Genomic DNA, 24,616 nt, shown 5'->3' with positions numbered 1-24,616 from the left:
ATGGGACTAGCATGAGCACAAGATGGCACAGTCAAGGCTTGATCATTAATTTTGTTTGGGATGTTTAACTGGAGGGAGAGTTTAGTATGAGGATAAGAGTGCAGTGAAATCAAGGAGAGAGAACATGATGAATTAAGTTGAGGCCATCAAGAATAAGAAATTATTCAATGCAGTGCCTGAGAAAGGAAATATCTCCCTCCTGCTTCTCTTCTCTCACCCCTCTCCTTGTATTCCCTTCATATTCCAGCCCTGCTCCCAGCTATAGTGATAAAACTTTGGTTTCTTCCAGAAGCTTGTGGAGGTGTATCACTGATGCTTTACAAGCTCAATTCTACTTATTACTCTTACCTCATCTTTGCTATGGGGAGGGGGGCATTCAGCATTGTACTTGAATTTTGAGAAATGAATTAGACCCTGGAAGGTACAGAAGGATTGACCATGTGTTCTCTGCACTGTATCTCCAGCCCTCAAATCCAGATCCTTTTGCTACTGCTGGCTCGGGAAAGTTTGGAGGGCATGGATTCACTGATGACCCTTTTCAAAGTAAACAAGATACACCAGCACTGCCCCCAAAGAAAAGTGTTCCCCCACGACCTAAAGCACCCCCTAGTGGTAAGTTGAATTGACTCATTGGTAAGTATACATTTGATTACTGTAATCCCCTAGCATAGACATTAGCTAGTTTTTTTTTTCATCATGTGCTATGCTTGTTTGGCTGTTCATTGTGCTTTTTAGACATAAATACTGGCACGCACCCACAAAACATGTGCAGAGCAGTTAATATCTTCGTTCCAATAGTACTTATTGAAATCCCATCCTATAGCATCACATATTCCCTGTACCACCATACCATTCTCTGCATACAACAACTAAACCATTGTTTTCATTCCCATCCCACAGTTTCTCTCCATGTAATATTGTCCCCCTTCCCCCCCACCACTTCCATCGTGGAGTACCTTGAGGTGGTTTGCCAAAATCTGTTGCCATACATCTGTTGACCAGTTGGCCAATTAAATATTTTGAAACTTTTCTGCGACATTTGGCTACTGAATGTGCCTGGGAAATGTTCACTAAATAAGCACGCCAGTGGACACCTCTTTAAAATTACACATTACAATATTCTGATCTAATAAAAATTTGCCAATTATCATTGATAGGCAAGACAATATCATAAATCAACAAAAAGCAGAAATTCAAAAAACAGTAATTCCTTTCTGTTCGGTTATGCTTGTTTATGCTTCTGCTTCTTGCAACCAGTTTCGTAAGGTGCCATGTTAACAGTTTGCACTAATTCTGAGTGACGCAAAATGGTAAGGTGCACGTTTCCATCTGACTTCTGGAGTGTCTGTTTGTGTTTTGACGTGGAAAGTGGACCCTTAGTCTCAAAAGAAAGGAAATATTGATAAGAGTGTCTTCTTTGTGATACTTGAACACTTGATACATTAAAATAACATTTATACCAGCACTTCATTGCATGTCAGAAATACTCAAGTTTTGGATACATGGAGAGACTGAAGAAACTAGGTAATTATTTTCTAGATTGGGCAATAAAAAGGAAGCAGAGACACAATGATAAACTTTTTTATATGGCAAATTGCTATGATCTACATTTCACTGCTAGAAAGAATGGTGGAAGCAGATTGATTCTCACTAATGAAGAGTACTAACTCCTTGAAGGAATACAGGTACATGACCATGGAAAAAACATAAGGAAATGGTGCTAACTGGATACCTGTTTCAAGAGCAAGTGCATACATGATAGTCTGAATATCTGGTTCCGTTTAGTATAATTCTATGAAGTATGTTGAAGTAAAGTTGACGCTTATGTGTACCAGGTAATCTTGAATAAATTAGCTAGCACAATATATGAATCATCTATGAGCTCCACAAATGAGGTGCAGTGAGAGAAGGAAAAGACAGGAATAAAGCCACTTGACAGGAATAGGAGTAGGCCATTCAAGCTTGTTCATTTGGTTATGTCATGTCTACCCAGCATCTTTCTAGATTTTCACAACCAATTTTGCGAAGAAGTGCTTCCTGATGACCCAACTCTAATTTTAAGGCTGTAATCACAGGAAATAGTTTCTCTCTATTTACCTTATCAAAATCTTTTATTCAACTTCATTTAGACTTAACAAGATGGCAACAGACATAACGATTACCAGAGGCATTCTGTAGACTCCCCAGCCCGGTAGAAGCCGTGGGATGAGAGAGAAAAGTGATTAGTGAAGGATAAATTCTGAGAGCTGGAGATTGTTACTTAGCAAAATCATTTGAGACAGAAATTTCTTTCCTGGTAAGACATGGAAGGCCAATGAGGGACAACAATATCTAGCATTTGGATGCCAAAATCTCTGATACAAAGGTGCTTTATGCACCATTAATCAGAATTAGATCACATTTGACGTTACAGATGTTGCAGAGCTCACTGAAAATGAAAGAAAATTCTCATTCAAATAGAGATATTTTGTCAGGGTGGCCCTTTGAGGTTTAAGTATGAGTTAGAAAGTGAAATAATTATAGGACCCCTTCAAGAAATTGGTTAATTACTTTAAGATCAATTTACATCCTTAAATACTTAATGTTTCTTTGAACAGATTTTTCACTGTCAATTTTACTTGTATGGCATTAAGATATCCGAAATGGATGAAACCTTCTGATGTTGATGCTATGATGCTTGATTGACAGACTACGAGATTGAACCATTTTGTTTTAGAAAGGATCTTTCCAAAGCCTTTGCTTAACGTTTCTGAATCATTTCAAAAACTTGCCATATCTGGCTCATTGGCTTTTACATAATAGGTGCTGGGATGGGTATGGAGGATGGATGGGTTGTGAGGTGTCATGGAGAGGCTAGTGGGGATACTGATGGGGCAGGGGAGATTTGAAGGGTATTGGAGGAATTGTAGGGTGGATGGAGCTGAGAGAGTTGAGAGCTTGATCTTGATCATTACAGCTGGACTGAAGTCTGAGTGAATGGAAGTAGATATTTCAGCCTGACAGTATTGTCATTTGCCTGCTTCCATTGTTGCCTGGCGCATGGCATTAGAGGTGATGAAACAAACCCCATCTTGCGCCTGTGTATTGTCTTGTAAAGGAAAATATATTGGTCAGGGATCTTCTTAATGGAAGTGGGCTCTGGAATCAGGAACTTTCCAAAATACTATTGTGTGTCTCCATCACAGAATTTCAAGTTGATATATTTCTTGGTACTTGCCAGTGGAATTGTCAACTCTGTGAGTTGCAGACTTATACTTTGCAAAAATTAATTGAGACAGTAATTTCCTTCCTGGTAAGACATGGAAATCTGCTTCATGGAAGTGGGCAAATGGTCATTCTGTTAGTAATTGATCGCAAATAATCTTATGCCAGCTTTTATTTTTTTTCTTTGAAAGCAAGTTGACTTCCTAATCACTTGCTGTGTCTTATTGCTGACATTTTGAGATTATCGTACCAGTACCCTGGTCCCTCTGCTCTGCAATTTCTCTCCATCTAACGGACACTTTTTTTTCGTTCTGCTTACCAAAGTGGACATGTTTATATTTTCCTTCATTGTATACTAGCTTTCAGTTTTTTGCTTGCTCATTTAAATTAGCTACATCCCTCAATATTTAATATTTTGAGTTCAACATGATTATTCTTTGCATGGAAGAATATTTGGACTCAAAACATTTACTGCATTTCTCTCTCTGGTGGTTGGAGTCATACCTGACACATAGGAAGATGGTTGTGGTTGTTGGAAGTCAGTCATCTCAGCTCCAGGACATCCCTGGAAGAGTTGCTCAGGGTAGTGTCCTAGGTCCAACCACCTTCAGCTGCTTCATCAATGACCTTGCCTCCATCACAAGGTCAGAGTTGGGGATGTTCACGGATGATTGCATAATGTTCGGTTCCATTCCCGATTCCTCAGAAGCCGTCCACGTTCAAATGAAACAAATTCTGGACAATATCTAGGCTTGGTTTCTGACAAGCAGCAAGGAGCATTTGCACCACACAACTGCCACGCTATAACCATCACAAATAAGAGACAATCTAACCACCATGCCTTAGCATTCAGTGTCGTCATCACTGAATCAAAGAACAAAAAGAACAAAGAAAATTACAGCACAGGAACAGGCCCTTCAGCCCTCCTAGCCTGCACCGATCCAGATCCTCTATTTAAACCTGTCACCTATTTCCCAAGGTAACAAAGTGTAGAGCTGGATGAACACAGCAGGCCAAGCAACATCAGAGGAGCAGGAAACCTGATGTTTCGGGGCTAGATCCTTCTTCAGAAATGGGTCTAGATCCGAAACGCAGCTTTCAAGCTCCTCTGATGCTGCTTGCCCTGCTGTGTTCATCCAGCTCTACACCTTGTTATCTCAGATTCTCCAGCATCTGCAGTTCCTACTATCTCTGAACCTATTTTCCAAGGATTTGTATCCCTCTGCTCCCTGCCCATTCATGTATCTGTCTAGATACATCTTAAATGACACTATCGTGCCCGGCTCTATCACCTTCACTGGCAACTTGTTCCAGGCACCCACCACCCTCTGCGTAAAGAACTTTCCACGTATATCTCCCTTAAACTTTTCCCCCTCTCACCTTGAAATCGTGACCCCTAGTAATTGAGTACCCCACTCTGGGGAAGAAGCTTCTTGCTATCCACCCTGTCTATACCTCTCATGATATTGTAGATCTCAATCAGGTCCCCCCTCAACCTCCGTCTTTCTAATGTGAATGATCCTAATCTACTCAACCTCTTTACATAGCTAGCACCCTACCTCCCAGGCAACATTCTGGTGAACCTCCTCTGCACCCTCTCCAAAGCATCCACATCCTTTTGGTAATGTGGCAACCAGAATGGTACGAAGTATTCCAAATGTGGTTGAACCAAAGTCCTATACAACTGTAACATGACCTGTCAACTCTCTCACTGTCAACATCCTGAGGGTTATCATTGACCAGCAACTCCACTGGACCCACCATGTAAACACACTGGTTACAATTTGGAAATATATCACTGTCCATTCGCTGTCGCTGGGTCAAAATCCTGGAATTCCCTTTCTCTTAGTATTGTGGGTCAACCCACAGCAGCAGGACTGCAGCAGTTCAAGAAGGCAGCTTACCATCATCTTCTCAAGGGCAACAAGGGATAGGCAATAAATGCTGGCCAGCCAGTGAAGCCCACATCCCACAAATTAATTTTTAAAAAAGACGCTGGTTTACTTGCTGAGCTTCTCCAGTACTCAGTTTTACACCACATCTGCAGGTTCTCCTCTATCTACCATACTTGTTAATTGCTCAAAAGAATCCAGAATTTATTCAATGATAGACGTTAAGCTAACTGGTCTGCAGCTCCCTGGCTTCTGTCTCCTTTCTTAAACAAAGGAGTCACGTCTGCTTTAGAACATAGAATATAGAACACTACAGCACAGGACAGGCCCTTCGGCCCTCGATGTTGCGCTGACCTGTGAAACCAAACTGAAGCCCATCTAACCTATACTATTCCATTATAATCCATATGTTTATCCAGTGACCATTTAAATGCCCTTAAACTTGGTGAGTCTACTACTGTTGCAGCTACTGTTACTCTTCTAATTTTTTGAGACTTTTCCAAAGTCTTGGGAATTTTAATAATTAAAATCAGTATAGCTATTTGTCATTAATGTTACTTTGAGATAGCTGTTACAAGCTGGTTAAGAATGGCTTGTGTGTTTTTTTTTCTGAGCTGACTTCTTTTAGTGGGACACAAAAAGTATGGCTGTGATAAAAATGTCTCATCTTGATTTGTACCCATTTCTGAGCAGTACGGTACATTAAGATGTAGAAAGCTTAAAAATTTGTTAAGTTCTCATCATTTTTCTTTAATATACTTGGTGTTTTGCAATGATCTTAAATACAGCTATTGATAGAAATCATGTTCCTTTTTCAAATTTTGTTTGGGGATGAGAACGGAAATGGGCATAGAATGGCATTGCTAAAACGAAATTGGAAAAGGGATGTGAAAGAGCAATGCTAACAAGCAATGGAAGAGAGAAAAGAGAAGCATGCTGTATTACCAAAACCAGTGCACCCTACTGAATCAATAAATTTAAAGAATGCATGACACTCCAAATGATATTTTTACGATCGTTATTTTGAAGGTCTCCAATGCCCTCCTACAAATATGTGGCCCCAATGAACTATGCTTGCAAATGCTAATTTAGAATTTTTTTGTGACAACAGAGATTGAAAGGTCTGCTCGTTATTTATAAAAAAAATTCTCAGACTTAAAAGGCTCTGTAAGATTTCTATAACAGAACATTTGATAAAGAATAAAAAGAAAACACAACATTGATTCAAGTAGAAAAGTGAATCAATGTTGTGTTTTCTTTTTATCCTTTATCAATGTTCTATTATGGAAATCGTAAAGAACACTTTAAGCCTGAGAATTTTTTTTATAAACCATGAGCAGACCTTTCAATCTCTGTTGTTGCAACAAGCAGTAAAACATTAAACATTAAAACAAACATTTTATATTAACATTTGTAAGCGTAGTTCTTTGGGGCCACATTTTATACGAGGGGATTGGAGACCTTAAAAATAACGATTGTAGAAATATCATTTGGAGTGTCATTCATTATTTAAATTTATTGATTCAGTGGAGTGTACTGGTGTTCGTGATCGGGAATACTTCTCCTTTCTGCCTTTCATTGCTTGTCAGCATTGCTGGCAACTTATTATCCATCTCTAATAGCCCTTGAAAAGGTGGTGAGCTGTTTTTTTGAAGCATTGTAATGTGTATGTTATTATTTTGTACTGATATACAGAGAGTTAGAACAGGTGTAGTCACTTTAGAGACAGTTTTTGATATAAAATCATAGAGCATGGAAATGGACCCTTTGGTCCAACTGGTCCATGCTGACCATGTTCACAGACTAAACTCGTTCCACCTGCCTGTATTTGGCCCATATCCTTCCAAACATTTCCTATTCATGTACTTATCCAAATGTCTTTTAAACATTGTAACTGTACCTGCATCTTCCTCTGGCAGTTCATTCCAAACATGAGCCACTCTGTATAAAACAGTTGCCCCTCGTGCCATTTTTAAATCTTTCTCCTCTCACCTTAAAAATATCCCCCTTAGTTTGAACTCCCCCATCTGTGGAAAAAGGACCTTTGCTATTCACTTTATCTATGCCTCTCATGATTTTATAATCTTCAAAAGGTCACCCGCAAGCTCCTACACTCCAATGAAAAAAAGTCCCAGCCTATCCACCCTGCTTGTAACTCAAACCCACCAGTCTCAGCAACATCCTGGTAAATCTTTGAACCATCTCCAGTTTAATGATATCCTTCCAATAGGAGGATATTCTGCATTCTGTGGCAACCAGAGCGCACACAGTCCTCCAGAAAAGACCTCACCAATGTCCTGTACAACCTCAACGTAATGTCCCAATTTATATACAGACAAGGTCTGAGCAATGAAGGCAAGCATACTAGACACTTTCTTAACCATCCTAAGTACCTGTGATGCACCTTTCAAGGAAGTATGTACTGAACCTCTAAATTCTATAACTGTGCCCAGGAGCATACCATTAATTGTATAAGTTCTGCCCTTGTTTCTTTTACTAAAATGCAATACTTCACATTTATTCAAATTAAGCTCCATCTGCCACTTCTCAGCCTGTTGACTCAATTGATCAATATCACTTTGGAATCTTAGATAATCTTATTCACCATTAATTTTAGTATTGTCCACAAACTTGCTTACTATGCCTCCTATATTCTCATCCTAATCATTTATATGAATGACAAACATGGACCCAATATTGATCCCTGTAAAATACAGGCCTCCAGTCTGAAAAATAACCCTCCACCCCTACCCTCTGTCTCCTACCTGAATGCCAATTTTGTATCCAGTTGGCAAGCTCACTCTGAATCCCATGTGATCTAACTTTATTAATTAGTGTACCGTGCAGAACCTTTACAGCTTTACTACAGTCTAAGCTTTACAGCTTTAGGCTTTACTACAGTCCAAGTAAACAATGTCTACCACTCTGTCCTCATCACTCTTTTTGATTATTTCCTCAAAAAACTCAATCAAGTTTGTGAGACATGATTTTCCTCGCACACAACATTTTGACTACGTCTAACCTTGCCTCTCCAAAATTCTGCCTTTCAAAATAATCTCCAACAACTCGCCACCACCAGTGTCAAACTCGCAGGTCTATAGTTACTGGGCTTCTGCTTACAACCTTTCTGAAATAAAGGCACAACATTAGCCACCCTCCAGTCCTCCAGCACTACACCCTCAGTTATAGGTGATACAAATAATTCTGCTAGTGACCCTGCAATTTCCTCCCTAACTTCACAAAACGTCCTGGCACACACTTGAACAGGCCCTGGGGGTTTGTACACCCTTGTGTTTTCTAAGCCCCCCAGCACCACTTCTTCTGGTAATAGAACATAGGACAGTACAGCACAGAACAGGCCCTTCAGCCCACAATGTTGTGCCGACCATTGATCCTCATGTATGCACCCTCAAATTTCTGTGACCGTATGCATGTCCAGCAGTCTCTTAAATGACCCCAATGACCTTGCTTCCACAACTGCAGCTGGCAACGCATTCCATGCTCTCACAACTCTGTGTAAAGAACCCGCCTCTGACATCCCCTCTATACTTTCCTCCAACCAGCTTAAAACTATGACCCCTCGTGCTAGCCATTTCTGCCCTGGGAAATAGTCCCTGGCTATCAACTCTATCTATGCCTCTCATTATCTTGTATAACTCAATTAGGTCCCCTCTCCTCCTCCTTTTCTCCAATGAAAAAAGTCCCAGCTCAGTCAACCTCTCTTCATAAGATAAGCCCTCTAGTCCAGGCAGCATCCTGGTAAACCTCCTCTGAACCCTCTCCAAAGCATCCACATCTTTCCTATAATAGGGCGACCAGAACTGGACGCAGTATTCCAAGTGCGGTCTAACCAAAGTTTTATAGAGCTGCAACAAGATCTCACGACTCTTAAACTCAATCCCCCTGTTAATGAAAGCCAAAACACCATATGCTTTCTTAACAACCCTGTCCACTTGGGTGGCCATTTTAAGGGATCTATGTATCTGCACAGCAAGATCCCTCTGTTCCTCCACACTGCCAAGAATCCTATCCTTAATCCTGTACTCAGCTTTCAAATTTGACCTTCCAAAATGCATCACCTCGCATTTATCCAGGTTGAACTCCATCTGCCACCTCTCAGCCCATCTCTGCATCCTGTCAATGTCCCGCTGCAGCCTACAACAGCCCTCTATACTGTAATGTAAACTGTTTTCACCTAATTCCTTGAATCTTAATGATCTTTGCAGAGAGAGAAAATACACTAAAACCTGTAGAAAGTCCTTCTAAATCTGCTTCTCAAAGGATCTAAATGTTCAATACTTCAGCACATGTATATGAAGCAGTGTTACTATGTGAATGCGTTGCCTAAAAAGCAGATAACAAGGTGTAGAGCTGGATGAACACAGCAAGCCAGGCAGCATCAGAGGAGCAGGAAGGCTGACGTTTCATGTCCGGACCACTACCTAAAAAGGAGTTAGACGCAATGAAAAGGTAGGGCACAGAAACTGAAAGGTAGCTCTGAAAATCAAAAATTAGCTCTCAAGAAAATCTCCAGGGGGTCTTGTGCATGAGAGGTGAAAGGCAAGTTATATTGACCCCTGATGTTAGGTAAAATGATTTCTGTCTCAGAAAAATCAGAACTACAGACCAGGTGGGAATTAGTGAGCAACTGGGGATATGGGGTCTTGGCTTATAATGAGCAATGATTCAGTTACTGAGAGATAAAGAATGTGTGGGAGCAGATGCAAGCTGGTGGTTTAAAAGAGAACATTTCCTCATTCCTGACGTCTTCGCCTCTTGTTGTTTGACTTCTTCTTGAAACTTCACATAAAATAGCTGCTGGTGCAAAGTCAGAAGAATTGTCAATTCCAGGGCACCAATTTTTTAATAACATTTATGAAAAGCATGTGGGCAGAGGGTCATATGCGGAAACTTCCAGCAGTGTCTCTATCAGAGTTGGCAGCTCTATTCCATCAGTGTGTTGGATAATGATAAATGATGAACAACCCCATACCCACTCCTCTTGCAATTCAAATATTAGCAACTGCTGCATATGGATGGAGGGCACCTGTGCAGAGATCTAAGTAGTCATCGTCGCCATCACTGATGCACAATGGAAGCACTGCATACTATGTACAATTTGCCCTGCTGTAACTCACCAAGGCTCCTTTGACAGAATCTTCTAAACCTGTGACCTCTACCCTCTAGAAAGAAAATGGCAGCCTCCATGGGAACACTACCATCTGCATGTTCCTGTCCAAGCCACACTCTTAACCTGACTTGGAAATATTTCGACATTCCTTCACAATTTCTGTGTCAAAATATTCCAGGAATGTGTGCGCACGAACTCCAAAGTGACTGTGGTGGCTCAGAAAGCCAGCTTACTGCTACCTTCTTGAGCTCAATCAGGATCGGCAGTAAATGTTAATTCACATCTTGTGAAAAAAATAAAAAGGTCTGCAGGATATTAATTCTCATTCATCCCTTCACCCTGCTCTCACTTTTTTTCTTCAAGTCTAACTGGATTCAAAATGCCAGCCCTGTTTCTGTCTTCACAGCTGCTGCCAGACCTGCTGAGTTCTCTAGTATTCTTTGTTTGTTTCAGATTTCCAGCATCCACAGTATTTTGCATTTATTGGAAGCTGTTCTGATATACATTTATTAAAAGCTTAGAGTAAATGCAGACTGGGGCGGTACAATTCAACTTAAAACAAAAATGACATTCACGCCCGTGTAAAAATAACAAGTTGCTATTAAGAAAGGCCAATAGTTTGGGAGTGAAACTGTATTCATCAAATAAATACAATTAATGTCATTTCGCAAGTTTTGAGTTCTGTTAAAGTAATTACTTGATTTGTTCAGTTTGAAATGTCTACTCTAGTGGTTCAAGCAGCTGTATTCTTCAATCATTGCGCAGAACTGAAATCCTGTATGTATGAGTTATAAAATCCAAACTTCTTGTCTATTTTACTTTGAGATTGCTCTGAGAAAAGAAGCTAATTGAGCTCAAGAAGGTGGCAGTAAGTTAGCTTCCTGGATTCTATATTTTGCGATTTGTTTGGATAGTTTGAGAGACAAGATTAGCTATATGCAGCCTGCTTTGAAGGGCATGTGTCTTTGATTCCTAGAGAACACTGTGCAGTTTCTTTCACATAATATCTGGGTTTCTGGTAGACTAATTGGTTAAAAAAAACTGATGCAGTATTAGTCAATGACTTGATTTCCATTCTGCCTAAATTTTCCCCTTCAATTTTTAATCATACGGGAAATTCCAAAATATTAATCATACACTTGATACTGATTGGAAAATTACTTTGTGGTTGGTTTAGTGGCAATGTCACAGGTTGAAGTGCGTTGTCACAGATTGAAAGAAGTGGTGGCTATGGGGTTTGAGACATAGAAAGATACTTGTTGTAGAATTCAAAGCTATGGAAGGGTTCTTGGGTGGATTACTAGTTTTGGTGAGCAGTCATTGTTTAACTTGATCCATTTTATTGAATATATTTAGGGCATTTCTCACATACCGCACACGCCCCTAAGTATCACTGGGAGCCAAATTGTAATTTAATTTAATTACATGCAGAAAGTCATCTTCTAAAAGAAACACATTTTTTTTTGCAGTAATTTGTACAATAAGTTATGATTGGTAAAATCTGCTTTCTATACTGAAGGAAAGAGCCTATAATCTTTGGAACAAAAGTGTTTGGAAACAATTGGTCTGACGATACAAATGACCCATTGTAAGAATTGTGTTTGAATTAGTTACCAATTCATAGTGAGATCCTGTGTGCATTTATTTCTTTTGCCCCTTTAGTAAACAGTGGGGTGATCTTATCAAGTCCCCACTTATTTCAGACTGAGAGCTGAGTGATGCTGTGTGGTTGCAGATGCTGCCTGGATGACCCTATTACTTTTACAGTTCTGCTTCTACATGATGATGCGCTTTCTGCGGTCCAGACCAGAGCGTAGATCTGTTCACATAGAGCTGCACTTGTAATGGGTGTGTTCTTATCCGTTACTTTTGTTAACTTTTGATCTGTTTATGGTTTTGTGTTACTAGAATTGTAATGTCTTTTTTTTATCCTTCTAAATGCCTTGGGCCTGCTGGAACTGGCCTTGGGCCATTATACGCATGCATGTTGCTAAATATAATCGAAAAGAAGCTGGTAATGACCTATATTGAAGGATTTGAGTGGATAATAGTCATTTTCCATGAATCAGAAAATATATGTTCAAGTTTCACCGTGGCAATTTGATTTTATCTTTTTGTTGAAAACAAAACTTCATAAAATCCATGAAACAGTTACATTATTGTAAAAGTCCTACTGATGGTGCTGATGGAAACCTCATTCTAAGCTAAACAAGCACAGGGAGACCTCAGCAGGTTTAGAAGCATCTGTGGAGAAAGAAACAAAGTTAACGTTTTGAGTCCAGTATGACTGTTCATTAATAATTTTCATACTTGACTTTTTCTTTGACTTTTTCTCTTTGTGGATGTGGAGTGAGGGAGCATCTGCAGGGAGTTTCTGAGCACATTGCCCCTATAGCAGGTCAAATGATAGAAGCCACCTACCTAAAAGTTTGTTTAGCAGAACCAAGGATTTAGAGACCCATGTATGCTTGGGGTTTTGCTGACTAAAGACCACAATGTAGCTTTTACCTACCTGTGCAACTTTTAAGCATCCAGACCATTTGGTACTCAGCTCCCCAGGTCATCCAGAGATCAGTGGGAAGAATCCAAATTGCCCTTTTTTTTTGAAGTGAGGCAGGCTAGATAACTGCTCCACATTAATAACAGCATAAAATGTGCTCCAAAAGGAATTCTTTCAGCTACCTTTTCTGCAAGTGTTGATGGTGTGAAATGTCATTGGAATAGATTGAGGTCAAAAATAAAATTTATATTTTTGAAACCTGTAATTGTAATATGACAGGCTTGGAGATCATTGATAGAATTGCCTCAGGAGTCTGACCCACTGAGGGTGTCACTGTTGTTTTGGGTAGCCGCATAAATGTAGCAATGACTTCTATGTTTCATTTGATGTTTCTGCGGATTTATCCATCACCTGGTGCCTGCAATTACTTTTATTGCTGTTGGCACACTGCCATGCAAATTGTATTTCCTGTGGCAACTGAGACATAGAAATTTCCTCAGTTTTTAATGCGTGGTCAAATGAACTTTAGAGGTTCAATACTGATAATGTTTTAACCTGCTCAATTTAGCTGATTGGGCATTGTAATCTTGTTTCTACTTTATTACTTGCACAGTTAAGATAATATGGCTTTTGAGGCGAAAATCTTAAAATTCCCATTTGAACATATCCAGAGTTACCACTGAAATATTCGGTGGCAGTTTTACATCTCAGTGCTATAAGGAATACAGTGTCACAGCCAAATATACCAGCAACAGGGTGGCAGGATAATCAGGGTGCCAAATGCTGGCTGAGGAAGAGGTGTGTAAATGTCGGTGGAGTTGCTTAGAAATTTTGACAAACTTCAACAAGCAAGTGAAACTAGTTATTGGTCTTGAGATGCTCCAAACTTTCAGCCCCTTGTAGCAAACTACAGTCATCTCTTGATTTGTGGTGAGGTTGGATCCAGCTCTTTGACCATGTGTAATTATATTACAGCCATACTTATGTTGGCATTTGGAGTAATGGTTTGCAAGCTTTTCCTCCAGGTCCACTTACGCAGAGAAAAACACCCTGCAGCGCATCTACCAGCCCAACAAAACGTACTTACAATTGCCATTAGATTTAATAGGAAGAATGATGCTGCTTTTGATAAAACACCAATTGATGTCTGGTTCCTAGCTGGAAGGCTTCAGTCTTAACATGCACCATTTTCAGTGGTGGTTCCTGTTTGTTTCAAGCCTCAAATATTGAAAATCCAGTAATGCTATTGTGTATTACAATAATAACAAAAGTACCTCTGTTAAAACTATATTGTTTCTTGCACATGTGACAATTTGGATGCCTACCAAGAGCCAGTGTGGTTGCATGATGTCACGTGAGTGGTTGAGGTGAGAGTCCGTTCCTGACCCCTCATATGGTCTCCATGGACCACACATAAACATGCACTGATTTATAGAAACTGACATTTCGTATTTGCAGAACACCTCCGCTCAGTTCGCAACAAACAACTGCACCTCCCAGTCGCAAACCATTTCCATTTCCCCTCCCATTCTTTAGATGACATGTCTATCATGGGCCTCCTGCAGTGCCACAATGATGCCACACGAAGGTTGCAGGAACAGCAACTTATATTCCGCCTGGGAACCCTGCAGCCTAATGGTATCAATGTGGGCTTCACCAGTTTCAAGATCTCCCCTTCCCCAACTGCATCCCTAAACCAGCCCAGTTCGTCCCCCCCCCTCCCCACTGCACCACACAACCAGCCCAGCTCTTCCCCCCAACCCACTGCATCCCAAAACCAGTCCAACCTGTCTCTGCCTCCCTAACCGGTTCTTCCTCTCACCCATCCCTTCCTCCACCCCAAGCCGCACCCCCATCTACCTACTAACCTCATCCCACCTCCTTGACCTGTCCGTCTTCCCTGGACTGACCTATCCCCTCCCTACCTCCCCACCTATACTCTCTCCACCTATCTTCTTTACTCTCCATCTTCGGTCCGCCTCCCCCTCTCTCCCTATTTATTCCAGTTCCCTCTCCCCATCCCCCTCTCTGATGAAGGGTCCAGGCCCGAAATGTCAGCTTTTGTGCTCCTGAGATGCTGCTTGGCCTGCTGTGTTCATCCAGCCTCACATTTTATTATCTTGGAATTCTCCAGCATCTGCAGTTCCCATTATCTCTGATTTCGTAGACTGTACTAGTCAAAAGCGTGTAGCAGTCTCGGTACTGCATAAAACTGACCTGTTAAATTATATTGTGGGGGGATATTGATGTGGTAACCTCAAGCCACCTTCTTGGAGATAAACAGGCCAGATCAAATGACAGCTTACGTTTATATAGCATTTTCTATGTCTAGATGCACTTTGCGGTTTTATGAGGATAAGTACGATACCAAGTTGAAAGAGACTGTTAGGGGTGCAGTGGTTCAAGAAGGCAGCCCAGCACCATCTTGCCAAGGGCAACAGAGGACAGATTATAAACACTGGTCAGTTGGCAATGTTCATGTCCTCTGAGTGAATTAAAAATATGAAGCACAGTTAAAGACCTGGGTTATAAGGAGGGTCATAAAGGAAGAGAAAGGATGTAAAGGAAGCTTAGTAGTGTCTACATAGGTGGCTGAAGTCACGACTGCATTGGCTTAGTGGTACTATTTGCTCGGTTATTAATTCAGAGACCCAGCTAATGTTCTAGGGGCCTGGGTTCAAATCCAGAATGTGGTAGATGATAGAATTTGAATTCACTTTTTTAAAAAATCTAATGATGACCACAAGATCATTGCCAATTGTTGGAAAAGCTCATTTGATTCACTAATATCCTTTAGGGAAGCAAACTGCAATCCTTAGGTGGCCTGGCCTACATGTGACTTCAGCAATGTAATTCACTCTTTACTGCCCTCTGGGCAATTAGGGATAAATTAAAAACGATGGCTTAACCAGTGATGCCCACATTCCATGAATGAATAATAAAAATAGGTGAATACCTAAAAGGCTGCGTTGGATAAGTTGAGATTTTGGATAATATAGGGGTTATAACATAAAAGGAATGAGATGGACTCTTTGATGTATGAAACCTTTCATATCAGCTGAAGAGGGTTAGAAGATTACAGAAATATTAGCCATTTGGCATAGTTATTTTTAAGAAAGAGAGGTTAAAGAACTTTGTATTCCCTAGTGATCCCTAGATAATGTTTAAGTCAGAAATGTCCTTAAGAGAACTACTATATGAGGATGCTGCTTGCTGCCAGCCTGGGAAGTCAGAATTCACGTTTGCTGCTAGCAGGAATATGACGTTCTGCTAATCATTTGAGCAGAAGTTGCAAGCTGTTTACTAGTTTTGCCACTTGAGTTCCTGGGCAGGGAAGGCATTTCAGGTAAAATGTGTGAATTTAATCCTAGATGACTCATTCTCAATTCCACTCGATCCCTGACACCTTCCTATGTCATTTGCTGGAGTTAGGAAGCTTGTTGACAACGAGGACCTACTCTGACTTAGAATGGCCTACTACATTGTTGCATTGAGCCATCAGTTTTTGTGTTTTGTAATATAGCTAATAAAGACTTGAACGTCATATATGCCCTGTTCCTGCATACCTTGAATGAACTTTGAGGTGCCAAGTGGATTGAAGGCCTTTTTTCTATTTGGTTCATTTAGGAAGACCAGCATTTGTTGCTTATCCCTAATTTCCCTTGAGAAAGTGGTGATGAGTCACCATCTTGAACTGCTGGTGCAGGTGCATCCACAGTACAGAAGGAGTTCCAGACTTTTAAGATAGTGGTAATGAAAGGATATTGGATATATTTTCGAATTGTGGTGACGTATTTTTGGACAAACTTGCGGGTAATTATGTTCGAATATGTCTACTTCTGTTGTCATTCTAAGTGGTAGAGTCGTGGGTTTGGAAGGTTTTGTCAAAAAATAACTTTGATTTGCTGCAGTTCATCTTGTAGATTATACTACTTAAATAAGCACCCCGAGAGTAATAAAATATCCCTAGATGCTTCACAGAAGCACAAAGAGTCTGTAGGGCACATAATGTGTTATTAATGAGAGAAGCGGGATTTAAGAAGTATCTTAAAGGAAATAATAAAAGTGGTGAGACTAAAAAGGTTAGGGAGAGAATTCTCTGACTTTTATTATTCCAGGAAATGGACAGTTTTTAGGTTGTGGAAGTCTTCAGGATATAACAGCTGGAAAGAAATCTTGAGCTGTTATGGCCGCCTCAAAGCATTCAAAGTCAGAGAAAGGTCAATAAGTTAGACTATCGGTGGATCTTAGACAGACTTTAAACTTTATACTGGATGATTGCGCCGAATGTTGCCAAAGGAAAATGCTTGCAACCTCATCTGTTGAGTCAGAAATTTTAAGGTGATGATAGAGTGATGCTTCAGGAGTTAAAGGCCTCTAAGTTATATTGTTGGAAAAAAAGGATTGAATACCTACTCTTGCAATTTATGATACAGTCTTTCAAATTGACTTAGATTAGTGTCCCCCAAAGCTTTCCCACTGTGATCTCATTTCAGAGCTTGAAAATTGTTGTGCAGATGGAGTGGATCAAACCAATGACAGCATGATATCATTTTAAATGAAGGAAACTTGTATAAAAGGCAGAACGGAAGTTAAAAAGAAAAAGCTTTTCAGCTAATTCATAGAATAGAAAAAGTGTTGACATATCTTACTGTTTTCAATGGAATATGAAGCAAAAAAAAACTTCATTCATGGGCTGTGAGCAACACTGGCCTGGCTTTGACCCAGTGGTATTGAGGATACAGTGATTTAGTTCTTAATCAAAATGGTGTATGACTTGTCAGGAGAACTTACACATAATTGTGTTCCCAGGAATCTGCTCCCCTTGTCATTTAAGGTATAAAGGTCACAGGGTTAGAACTTGCTTTTGAAGGAGCCTTGGTGGATTGCTGCAGTGCGTCTTAAAGATGGGTTTCATGTTATGATTTGGAATACAACTAACTGCGTTGGATGTTGACAAGGTGGGTACATTTACTTTGAAAAATATTAAAATAAAGGTGATAAAGATAAATAAAGATGGAGTTGGTATTGAATGTTGTGTATCTATTCAGGCCCAAGACTTGAAGAGGCCCAGACATCTATTCTCTAATCTATTGTAACCAAAATTTCCTGACTTCACTGTTCAGGAGCATATGATAATATCTTTAACATCTTACTGCCAAGAACTAAGTAAAGAGGGTTTTTGGATCTGCATCTTAGAGAATTTTATTTTCTCTGTGATATGAATTGTTAAAATTGTATTTGTTCTTGTTAGATTGTGGCTGGAGAGACATTAATTTGAAGAGGATGAGTTTGTGTTCTAATTTTATGAATTTAGAAGATGACCAGGGAGTAAAAAAAGAAGTACCCAGTATCTGTGGCCACGTGTTATTATACAAAAGTAGAATTTGACTATGAATAAGACAGCATTCTACAACAAATATTGATTCTGTGAACACATTCTTAAAGTTAGAAGTGTCACTTTTAGTTTGTCACTCTTTAGATAGAAGCATTTTCGTAGTATTTAGGTTTTCATGTATTTATGCATTGTGATTATCGTAAATGAGTTTGGTATTGCAAACAGGAGGTTGTCTGTTAAGAGAGGTGTGGAGTTCTTATCAAACCTTTTTGAGGTTTGCTGTTTCTTATCGCATTGTAAAAAGTATTTTTCTTTCACTGCATCCTAGAATTACCAACACAACCAGATATTTGCAGTACATAGTGGGGGAAAAAAAACGAGTTTTGAGAAGATTCGTAGCTCAGGTTGAGGTTCTGGATGTGAGTTTGCTCGCTGAGCTGGAAGGTTAGTTTTCAGATGTTTCATCACCATTCTAGGTAACATCATCAGTGAGCCTCCGACGAAGCTCTGGTGTTATGTCCCACTTTCTATTTATTTGGTTAGATAAACCCAAGGAAACCTAACCAGATAAAATAGAAAGCGGGACATAACATCAGCACTTCGTCGGAGACTCACCGATGATGTTACCTAGAATGGTGACGAAACGTCTGAAAACTAACCTTCCAGCTCAGCGAGCAAACTCCCATCCAGAACAGTGAAAAAAATTTTAGCTGGTTTGTCTTAAAACTCTGAAATACAAAATTATTCTGGAAGTTACAGAACAGCTGATCTAATTGCTTATAGCATACATCATCACAAAGTTTGCTGTAAACTTTAATTGCTGAATAAACCATTACTTCAAAGTTTTTACCCTACCCTATTGCTATTCCTTCACCAAGGAAAATAGGCAAGCAACCTGCTTCCACAAGTCCTTGACAACTTCGGTTAGTTAATTGGCTGGATGGCTGGTTTGTTAATAACGCCTACAGTCCAGGTTCAGTTCCCACACCAAATGAGGTTATCATGAAGGGCTCTCCTCCCTTGCCTAAGGCTTAAGACATCACCAGTTGCCTCTCTGTCTCTCACCCTTGCTCTCTCTCTCTCTCTCTCTCTCTCTCTCTCTCTCTCTCTCTCTCTCTCTCTCTCTCTCTCTCTCTCTCTCTCTCTCTCTCTGTCTCTCTCACACTGTCTCAATCCCGAATGAGGGGTAAGCACCATCATCAGGTAAGACTACGTGAAATTTATCTTTTCTCTTCCCTACCAGCCACCAGAAGGTGTAAGTAACTAGTAGGGGTTGACCCTCTGAAAGCGTTAGTTTTTCCATGCTTCTTAATCTTCAGTACTTTTTTACAGCTCAGTTTAAGTTAGGGAGTTTGTGAGAGAAACTGGGCACAAAAGTACGTCCTGCCACTGTGTGCCACACTATGTTGCTTAGCCAACTGAAACTGAGTAAACCTTAGTAATGGGTTTGTGAAGTAGTCATGTTCACTGCAGCAGATGTTGGGTTCTTCAATGTCTAATTGTAATTAAGAATATTTAAATGATAGGAAAAATACCTTAGCATTGTAGCACAGGCCTGTTGGTGTGCGCTTTTCCAGAAATTCCAGTCTTTGGATAAGTGTAAGAAAGCACTTTGATTTGCTGCACCCCTCTTTACATTACAAAAAATATTATAGAGCTTCGAAGCCTATGAGATACCTTCAAATAAACCTTTGTTACATAAATTAACCCCTTCAATCTGTCATGTTTTGAAAGTATTGGTTTCTTCTGGAGTAAAGGAGCCTCTCTCAAATTAGCATTTTTCAATTGGTGAGCCTTGACAGTGAATGTTGAGAAGATTTATTGACCCTTGGAGCACCATGATCATGTCTTTAATAGGTATTTGCGTATATACTAAAGTAGGAATGCCAGCTGACTCAACCCTTCTCCCATATCTGGCAGTATTAAGGATATACCCCTAGAATTAAGCTTGGACTATTGTGGTCTGAGGTTCAGTACAAATTTAGGTAATGTATTTACCTGCACAGTACTGAAAACCGCTGGTAAATGTTGAGAAACTGCATTGGCATAAGTTATTGCCGCACGTGCACAAGTACTTGTTGCCTGACACCAGTTACGCCAGCTCTTGACTATGATTGAGTGTGAACAGGTAAAATTGTTTCAGTTTTGATCTTATTCATTCTTGGGATGTGAGTGTTGGTGATCAGCCCAGCATCTGTTGTGACCTTGAGAAGGTGATGTTGAGCTGCAGCTCAATGCAGAGACCCTAAAACAAAAGTGCTTTAATGCATCTGGCTGATTTGTCATGTTCCAGATCAGCAGTATGCAGATGTTATCCATGCAGTGTGATATAGGGCTCTATTGCCCTGTCTTTGGGTCCCTATGCTTCCATAGGAGATGTGTTTTGGCTGTCGAACTTAGTTCTAAGTGATGTGAGTCCAAACTGCAGAGCTGTTTATTACTAAACTATCCACACCATTTGGGTATAATAAGTCTTACAGGCAGACCTGTCAATGTTAAAACTGTTGCTCACGTGGATGTTAGTTACTTCTTTCTTGATACTGCCTCCTCTCTGTATTTCTTTTTTTTCTAACCAATGCAATTTTATGTATTGTATAATACCTAATATCCAAAGCAAAAATGAAAGCCCTCTATTAAATATGTCCACATGTATCACTGTAATCAAAATGGGTAGATCTGTGATCACTCCAATATGCTTCCTGTTGTGTAGAAGAGCATTAGTCAGCTTGCACCGTGCTATGGGGAGGGGGCTGTTCGGAAGTTGTGGTGAAGGTGATGAGTTCGGAATGTTTGCCCTATGTGTAATGTTCCATTCCAAGTATTAACCTGACTTGCCTTAACAGACATATGTTACAAGTTGACAAGTAACAATTGGTGATGAATCAGAAACAAAAGCCTTATGTTTGTTTGTAACTTTAAACATAACCACGCGGTTAATAGAATGAACATTACAACTTCTGCAATAACATTCAATCATTTTTAAACCCCTGGTAAATATATTTAACATTTTATCCCTGAATACCTATACAGCATAATTTAACTGCAGGCCACATTGTTTGAGGTTCAGTTGTATACTTAGAGGTTCATTTTGATGTCCTCTGAACAACGTTTAACACTTGATACAAATGCTCAACTGTGCTTGGATTCCTAAACAAATCAACTTAGTTCATTCAAATGAAACAATGGTGCAAAGCTTAACAGTATAATATGTTATTGCAGCTTTGCAGTTTAAACACTTAAACAGCAGCATTTCTGGAAAGAAGCATACACGTATGTACCATCTAACCATGCTCTCTGAAGCATCAAATTTGGTTTTCAAACTGAGAGCCTCCTAACAACCTGATGATGGGATTTTCGTGCTCAGGCAAGGTGGAGACATAAATTGAAAGTTAATTAAAAAGTTGATTTTACGTTGTGTGCTGAGACCTCCTCAAATACATTTGCTCTAATCTGCGAGTGTAAGTAACCATAGACCTTTATTACTGGATGTTCTTATCCTCCGAGAACACCATTAGCTCTACTTTTGAGTTGCAGCTGTGTCCCAGCAGCTGATTCTGAGGGTACCGACTGTGTACCGTGTTAACGTAGATGTGAAGTAGTTTACCATTGGTAACTGGCATCGATCAAACTCTGCAGTTGTGTCATGACCCAAGAGTAGCGAAAGTGGGTGAAACCTGTGCCCCAGCCCTGTGTGGGTGTGGTTTTCTGAGGTGGAATTGCCACAGAAAGCGGGGAAACAATCTATTCCTCAACAGCATCAGTTTTCACTGACCTAAAAAAGAGATTTTAAAAGGTACTAAAGGCAGTTGTTTACTGATAAACAGCTAAATCAGTTTAAACTGTAATTATTTTCTGTCAGTTCTCTTGGGAAATTGTCAGCTGCTTAGTAAACAATGTTAAATAACAGATTTTCTTTTTCTCAGTGTAGGTGTTGGTGATTGATGATAGGAGAAGTGGGTGCAATGGTACTTTAATAAGTTGGAACCATCTGCAAGTCCCCACCCTAATCCACTTCCTCTGTACCAGCAAACTTTCCTCCCTGTGGCTTTCGATTTGCTGCTTGCTGCTGACTTGGTGGAAGTGTGCACCATTGACCAGCCTTTCACCTTTACACTGTTGCATGTTTACTGCTACCCATGACAGTAACCTTTTTCCCCCATTTAAACACCCATCAAAAAACACTTATTGTGTGAACATGGGTTAAGAAAATGATTAGGGGTCAGAAGAATTGTGAGTTTCAAATGAAATTAGGCACTACCTCAAAAAAAGTCGCTTTCAGCAGTATCCAGGGGCAGATAATTAGATTAGGTTCCCTACAGTTTGGAAATAGGCCCTTCGGCCCAACAAGTCCACACTGCCCCTCAAAGCATCCCACCCAGACCCATCCCCCTATAACCCACACACCCCTGAATGTTACGGGTAATTTAGCACGACCAATCCACCTAGCCTGCACATTTTTGGACTGTGGGAGGAAACCGGAGCACTCGGAGGAAACCCACGCAGGCGCAGGGAGAATGTGCAAACTCCGCACAGACAGTCGCCCAAGGCTGGAATCGAACCCGGGTCCCTGGCGCTGTGAGGCTGCAGTGCTAACCACTGAGCCACCATGCCGCCCTAAAGTATTTTTTTTAGTAAGCATTTTCTCTCTCTCCTTTCTGCTGTTGCATGCACTTTCAGTGCTGTAAACTCTCTCTGGATCTCATTGACCACTTACTTGTTTCCTTTCCACGCCTTCACACTTCCTTGTGTACACTCTCATGTGCCACATATTTCTCGCACTCTCCCATGTGCGCAGTTGTGACAAAAACGTGAGAGAACCCAATACCTGACTCAATGTGACCTAGCTCACAGGGCACAGACCAATTATGGTGTCTGAATTGCTGAGCCACCTTGAGGTTAACTAACTTTGGAATTAAATCAGAGATCTTCGGCTCTATATGACTTAGTGCTATGTCATTTGTCACAAGCAAATGCTAAAAATTCAAGATAGATATGTATATGCTTAACATGGCTGATCTCCATCATAATTTTGTCGCAAACACAATTTGAGGAACAGATTAATGGCTCACATTGTTCATAACCAGTTCTATTTTTGCCAATTTTCACATTGCGCCATTGTGTTCAAGAGATTGTGACAGTTTAATTTTCACTTCATTTTTTTAAATTTATATCAAAAAAATTGAAAAACGTTTAAAGTTTTCTTTATCTGTTTGAACAATTATTTTAGTTGTAAAAGAACAATTTACCCATACTGCCAAAGTAAGGTCCAGTTTACTGATCCAAACGGGTTTAATATACCAGGCAGTTACTTCCAAATTGGAGTATTTTCTTCTGGAGAAAATGAAAAGTTTGTTTTAAAAATATTATCTAATGCCGCACCTAAAATTTTCTAGGTTTATAGTGCTAAGTTACATTGGTCACCTTGCTACACCTTGTGCTGTCTGGTACCTAGACCTCTTTCCTCACTTTATAGCCCTTTGCTGGTATAAAGTCTTGGTCAATGTGTTTTGATTACAGCCTATTTAATATGTATTTTAAAAGTACATACTATTGGAGGAAACTATTTGATTTTAAGCAACCTATTCAGGTCTCAAGACATGGTTGCTAAGTGCTAATTATAATTATAATCTTTCCCATAGTTTCGAGTGAGTTATGGAGAGCCGATGACTGGGATAGTATTGTTCTGAGTAGGTTACGGTATTAACGCTTCTACAGGATGGTCTTTGATACAGAAACACGTCTAAATGCTGCTTGCAGCTCGGGATTAATAAGAATTGAAAGGTGTAAAAAGCAGTAATAGGTTTGAGGCATTTTAATTTAGTTTAACGTGGTTTCATGAATGAGTGATGGACATGTGGTATAGTAAACATAGCACACTTGTGAGTTAGTAATGAGAATCATAATACAATATCTCACACACAGCATATCTTTCCGTGTCTTCAGCTCTGACTTCGTGAATTACAGCCATCTAGTATTAGTTAAATGTGCTCCAGAATTTTGAGCCATTGAGAAATTAATGGTCAGTAAGTGCTCTTAAAATGGTGTCTCATTAACAACATGTTTTACTTGGCAAAACTGGCCATTAACGTCATCCCCAGAATAGTTCCATTTCTCCTCCAGGTTCTCATTCTCTCTATTATTATCTTAATACATTTGGTAGTGAACTGAAGTGAAGGCGGCTTTGGATCACTGCAGGTAGTAGGAATGCACATCAACAAAGGTAACCAAACTTGCGCTTAACTGTGCAAGTTGATGGTCTTAGATGTTGGACAGGAGCAGGGCTTTATCAGTGACATTGCAGTTTTATGTTGTGTAAAAGCAGTGGCCTTGGACTCTGTTATTGGGTAGAATTGGGTATATGCAGTGGCCTTAAACATTGATTTTGCACAGATGCTGAGGTTTGAGCAGTGCTCTGATACTCTGATATTAGATAAAAGTAAAGCCACCATCATCCAATCAGACTGTAAGACCACTCCCTCATTAGAGAGAGGTGTTTGGTGGTTATTGCCCTGAGGTCCACCATACCTCAGGAGGCGTTAAGATGGAGAGCC

At 40.1% G+C, this 24,616-nt stretch overlaps 1 protein-coding gene across 4 annotated transcripts in view; it reads left to right on the top strand.

The window, feature by feature from the left end:
- Positions 1 to 24,616, top strand: part of eps15l1a (epidermal growth factor receptor pathway substrate 15-like 1a) — a 336,507-nt gene that overhangs the window by 238,695 nt on the left and 73,196 nt on the right. For all 4 annotated transcript variants that reach the window (XM_048559812.2, XM_048559811.2, XM_048559814.2 and 1 more), the window contains one exon: positions 465 to 612. In XM_048559812.2, coding sequence (XP_048415769.1) covers positions 465 to 612 — 148 coding nt within the window. The remainder of the gene's footprint in view (positions 1 to 464; positions 613 to 24,616) is intronic.

The sequence above is a fragment of the Stegostoma tigrinum genome, chromosome 30 (genome assembly GCF_030684315.1).
Source record: "Stegostoma tigrinum isolate sSteTig4 chromosome 30, sSteTig4.hap1, whole genome shotgun sequence".
Classification (NCBI taxonomy): domain Eukaryota; kingdom Metazoa; phylum Chordata; class Chondrichthyes; order Orectolobiformes; family Stegostomatidae; genus Stegostoma; species Stegostoma tigrinum.
This window is presented reverse-complemented; position numbering and strand designations above follow the sequence as displayed.